General features: G+C 39.0%; 1 protein-coding gene across 2 annotated transcripts; it reads right to left on the bottom strand.

The window, feature by feature from the left end:
- Positions 1–1,169: 1,169 nt before the first annotated feature.
- LOC137953952 (heterogeneous nuclear ribonucleoprotein 1-like) lies at positions 1,170–5,293 on the bottom strand. Of its 2 annotated transcripts, XM_068801521.1 has the most exons (3): positions 4,561–5,293; positions 2,970–3,906; positions 1,170–1,692 (listed from the first exon to the last, which is right to left on the bottom strand). In XM_068801521.1, the coding sequence occupies exons 1-3, from the start codon at positions 4,780–4,782 to the stop codon at positions 1,682–1,684; spliced, it is 1,170 nt and encodes a 389-aa protein (XP_068657622.1). In that variant the 5' UTR covers positions 4,783–5,293; the 3' UTR covers positions 1,170–1,681. The 2 variants fall into 2 exon arrangements, with proteins under 2 accessions (XP_068657622.1, XP_068657621.1); XM_068801520.1 differs by lacking the exon at positions 1,170–1,692 and having other exon boundaries at positions 2,740–3,906.
- Positions 5,294–5,745: the final 452 nt, after the last annotated feature.

The raw sequence follows: 5,745 nt of genomic DNA, 5'->3' as shown, positions 1-5,745 counted from the left end.
AAAACAGAAGAAAAAAAAAAAAAACTCGCTATGGAGTAGAAAGAAAATGTCTGAATCGATCTTATTCCACATCAGAAAACTAGTTTAGAGAAAGACAAAGTTTGGGATTAAACATTTGAAGACAGTTAATAAAATCCAAATTGAATTAAAATTACATTCAGTTCCGCCGAGAATTATAAAGCACAAACGTAAGAAAATTTATAAAAAACGAAGCAAAATAGGAATCTCCTCCACGTCGAAATGTCATACAATCACTAATTGATCCTAATTTTCCTTTCTATATGTACTCTTATTTCAAATTCCAGGGAGCCATAAACTTGACCGCCAGAGCGTACCAAAACAAAAAACTAAAAAATCCAGCAAAAAGCTAACGAAATTCGACTTACGCCCATTTCTAAACTTGGAAGAAGAATCGGGTTATTCAAGCCGAATAACTCCTTCCAACGGAACTTCTTCGCCTTGTCCAACAAAGACGGGTTTGTCGCTTCGAACAGACGGGGAAGGTCCTCCGTCAGCTTTCGCCAAACGAAAAGTTGGATCTTTTCTGGAGTTTTTGGAAACGAATTTGGGCTTCGGGCGGGAAAAGAGAGGTGGGTTGAAATTTGCGACGAGGGGAGATGAAGAAAGTAGGCACTTCTGAGCAGAGTAAGACCCCAAGAAAAGAAAATAAAAGAAAAAAATTAAGAATTTGATTATCATTATTTTTTAATTAATAATGTTGCCTTCTCAAAATTAAGATGACTTCACATATGTCTCGAACTTCAAAAAAAAAAATCAAGGGTGGCCATGTCAGACGTCTGCAATTTATGGAGAATGTCTCTCACCCGAGACACCTCCTGCCTTTCAAGTAGTCTGGTCTGTCCAAAGGAAAACTTTCTCATTTTTCCCTGAATTTTCAAATATTTATGACAACAATCAAGTCCCAGTTTCCGAAAAACTCAAGCAGGAACACGGCGTTCCCCTTCGGTTTGGACCAAACATATCCATAACCATGTCGGATCAAACCAACACAAGCAGACCTCGCTTTCGTTCCCATTTCACGTTAAGAGATTAATGATTGATAAGCGTCACCAGTTGCATCTTTATCAGAAACCAGACCAAAATCCCAGGTCATGCTTTGGAATGACATGCGGGCATTTCGATACAACACATCACAGAATCAAACCAACTTGGTGAAAGTTGAAACAAGCAAGTGAAAGTTTGATATTTCGATCAATTGGTCACATTCAAAACAAGGTAAAGACAAAAAAAAATGAAATGTTTCAGTTGTTCAATTGGTGATGGTTGTTGTGGCTTTCGGGCAGATGAACAGGGCAGCAACCGGGTCACACCACTCACATATCTCATTCCCAGCAAAGAATCCCACGTTGGTAATCCATGAACGAGAAACGTTTTGAAGCCTCTGTTCCATTCGTCTGTAGCAGCCTCAAACAACCATCAAAAAAATTTCACAGCAGGAAAAGGGGCAGGGACTGCACTCTCTTCGGTACAGGAGACCAATCATTTCCTTGACATAGAGGAGATTTCCTCAGATGGGTTAATTATGGTCGTCTCTGGAAAATCCATCCCCAAGCCTCTCTTTCTTTCAATTATAGAGGAAAAGAAAACACCCCTATACATTCAGTGTACAATGATCTTCCGCGGTACCTTGTGAGAATGCATTTCTTTCTACCCATATATATCAAGGGCTCACTGTTTTAAAAATCAAACTATATAAGATTTTATAACTATAGTTTCATTCTATGGAAAAAGAGGTAAAATTTTCATCCAAATGAAAAAAAAAACTTAATCCCATATCTAATATGAAGAACTTGTCAGCAAAGGGTATCAGTTTCGAAAAAAGAATCTGGAAAAAACTTGATTTACCAGATAAAAACAATTTTTTTGCAAAAAAATAAACAAAAAATACTAGGCAAAAACTTGATCAAGATATCAAGAAAGAAAAAAATCTATCTACTATGATGGGGAAGAGAAAAGCCATAAACATCAATATGATACAGTATCCACAACAACTCACAGTTGTACCCTATAGGAAAGAGGTCGCCCAGAAAAGAAGATAACCCAATTATCTGTCAAAATTCCAATGCAAGTTTTCTTCAGATAAGTCCTATGAAATTTTTTTTATCAATCCGAGACAGTCTGTGATAATTGCTAATGGAACTACTGTCTCAGTAGATCAATCAGGTGTTAAGGGGTTTCATCCATGGAAATGATACATGTAACAGAGATTCAATTCTTCTTTGCTATATTCAACTCGAACACATGAAAATCTGAGTCAGATCAGGAAGTCCCTTCATATGACTCGAGTCGTCCGAGTTGTGAGTCAGATCAGCGAGTTAGAAAACCAAAACAAACGGTTTTACATTTATATTGAAGTGGGGCTTTTGGACTAAGGTTTGTCGAAAATCTTTGAAACATGCAATCCTTACATCCCTAAATGGTCAAACTAAATTCTGTTGATGCCTACAAAAGAAAACTGAAAAAGAAATAGCAAAATTGCACGGGATTAATGTTTTTGAAGAATAATCCATTAAAACTGCTTGCAACATTAAATCACTAACAGAACAAACGCAATAAAATTTGAAGCAGAATAAAATAATTCATCATAATTAATACCATAACTTAAACTACAAATACCTTGATAAATTGGCAATCAACCGAACCGATGATAACTAATTATATAATCAACTAGGAATAACTAAGTTCGCAATCATAACAATTCAAAACAGAGTCATCAAGTAAGAACCAAAACATGCATAGATGGTTATTACGGATACAAGCAGACAGAACAAAGAAAAAAGAAAAATATTTAAACATCAAGCAACCCAAAAACTTAATTCAATTATGTAGATTAGGTTAATTCAAATGACTTTGCAAACTGATAAACAAATAAATTACAAATCAGGCAACACGGTCAGGATAAGGTCTAAACCGTCCATCGGCACCTTTCTGACTTTGACTTTGCTTACCTGTAGCAGTTGCATTAGTACCACTAAAGCTAGGAGAATCCTCTGTCACTGTGCTTTCAGTAAGTGTAGGTGTTCCACCAGGAGCATTACCAGGAGGAACTTGAACATCCCCATTACCTTGATTCCATTTCCCATTTGCATTGACAGTCATGACTCCACGATAACCAGTACCCATTCCCATGTAACCACCAACACCCCCATTAACATATCCAGGATATGCTGATACAGGATTACCATAAGGTGCAGGACTCCGTCTTGCACCAACCACTCCACCACCATTCCAAGGGCTCCGTGGAGGAGTTATTTGAGCCCCATAACCAATACTGCCATAAACTCCCATAGCATAAGCTCCACCATATCCGCCTCCATACGGATATCCAGGCACGCTTCCATATCCAGAGACATGAGGTGGCCCACCATAACTCTGATAAATCCCATACCTAGGGCTGTAGGGTGGATAGAAACCTCCTTGATAATTACCAAAAACTGATCCTCTACCACTGCCGCCTGTTCTAATACCATATCCATTACTGCTATTTCCATTGTTTCCGGTAACCCCATCTTTTGGTATCGCCTTCTTCACCTCCACAAGCTTATCATTCAACTCATGGAACTTCTTTTGCATTACTTGCTCCACTGCATCCTCCGAGTCAAAAGTAATGAAGCCAAATCCTCTGGGCCTATGTGTGACACTATCATACATCACAACCACATCGGTTATTTTTCCAAACTTCTCGAAGTAGCTTTTGAACTCTTCCTCAGTAAGGGAAGGAGCCAAACCCCCTACAAAAATCTTCTTCGTCTTCAACTGACTATTACTACCATTGGTACTGTTATTATTACTAGTATGGTTCTTGCCTAATCCTTTGTTATGTTGCTGGTGTTGATTGTGTTGTTGTTGTTGCTCACTTCTTGGTACAGCTTTTTTCACTTCCACCTGTTAAAAAATAAGGAAAAAAACATCAAAACAAGGAGACGGACAAAATAAATACCCGCTTGCAATATCAATATTCCATTGAGGATAAATTCATATAAATTATCCAGATCAATCCAACCGAAAGAAAATAGAATAATTTAGTGTACTACAACAATAAGATTAAAATTTATATGTTCTCACGTATAAAAGAATGAGTAAGGCAAAAGTTTCTCATCCACCTTCACCCCTTTGCAGGCCAACTTTGATATGTTTTTACACAGACAAAAATGGATCCAGGAGGATAAAATTACCGAAGGAATTGTAAGGGGGAGAAGGCCAAAAGTGCATAATTAAAATACTTTCCTTCACGTTAGACAAATTATGATCAAATATTAAAAATAAATGATAACAAAACCTGATATTAGTAATTCTTCCCTTTCTCAATCTATTAACAAATAGAAATTACCCCTAAAACACAAGGAAAAATAAGCGTATCTCATTACAAAACAGCACAAAAATTATATTCTTATACTTCTACCTCCACGTACACAGAAAAATATAAATATATACAAACGGCGGAACAACTTAAAAAATATAGCCAACGCATGGAAAAGATTAAGAAACAAAACTATGGCCCCAAAAGTGCAGTGAAAATGAAAAGCACATAAAACTAACCGTTCTGCCTAATATGTCATGCTTTTCTTGAAGGGCTTTATCAGCAGCTGCTGGCTCCGAAAAGCTAACAAATCCAAACCCCCTAGTGGCATTCGTGTTCCTGTCTCTCATGATCACAGTACTAACCACATCCCCATACTTGCTAAAGTGGTCTTTCAAGGTGTCCTCGTCGGTCTCCCAGGAAATGCCTCCCACAAACAGCTTAGCTTGGTCGGAATCCATCACCGGAGAAGCTCCACCAATACCCCCAACAAGTATCTCTCAACAAAGCAAGAGACAAAAAGACAAGAGACCCAGATTTTCGGTCAGAGACAGAACCCCAAAACCTCCATGCCAGACGGTAAAGAGAGGAAAAAAGGAAAGAAGAACCCCGAAACCCCAAAACCACCACCGATAATTGAGCTCGGGTTTCAGAATCAGTAGAGAAGAAGCTCCACAGCTTTCCGCCCTCTTATACCAAGTTTTCCTCACTGTGGGTGATCCGCTGATGAATCTTAGGTTTTGGGTTTCGTACCTTAGCAGTGTGGGGACGGGTAAGATCTAGTGGTGGCGATTCTTAGGGTTTTGTAGGTATGTTTCCCCCCCTCTCCGCATCAGATGTCGCAGAAATTTTATTAAAATTTAAAAGTGGGATTAGGGTTCCTTGATTTAAGGTTTTATAGGAGTTTGAGAGAGACGAGACAACTGATGAGGGCTTTTAGCCATCAAGGGTTTTTAGGGTTTGTTGGGCGACGGGGGAGTAGGAAACAGTAGCAAGAGTGACCGTATGATGTGCTTACTAAATGGGAAAGATGTCTGCTTCCAAAGTGTCGGCGTCACCTACGTCGACGCCACCACTACACTCAGACTTTCTTCCGGTGAAAAGCTTCTTCTAACCCTAAATAAAATCATAATATAAAAAACTCACCTCGTCGAAGCTTCTAATTTGCTTCTCACTGAGACGATTGCCTGGTGCCTCGCGGGAGCGCCTTAATTGGCGGTGGAAAAGCACGTGGAGAATGGTTTGGGGCAAGCCACGGAAGTTCAGTGAGCCCCGCGTACCACTACTTAGACACGTTAATATTTGTAAATTTAAATAATTAAAACAAGTCAACCTTCTCTGATCCATGAACGTCAAACTCAAGCGTGGGTCCACCACGTGTTGGTTTGTAATTGACGAGTCCATGGGGGCCCAGTAGGACTAAG

The sequence above is a fragment of the Aristolochia californica genome, unplaced genomic scaffold (genome assembly GCF_029961685.1).
Source record: "Aristolochia californica isolate CCGP_79_NKW_82.1479 unplaced genomic scaffold, dmAriCali1.0.hap1 SCAF_16, whole genome shotgun sequence".
NCBI classification, from domain to species: Eukaryota; Viridiplantae; Streptophyta; class Magnoliopsida; order Piperales; family Aristolochiaceae; genus Aristolochia; species Aristolochia californica.
The sequence above is the reverse complement of the archived record's forward strand: the minus strand, read 5'-3'. Positions and strand labels throughout refer to the sequence as shown.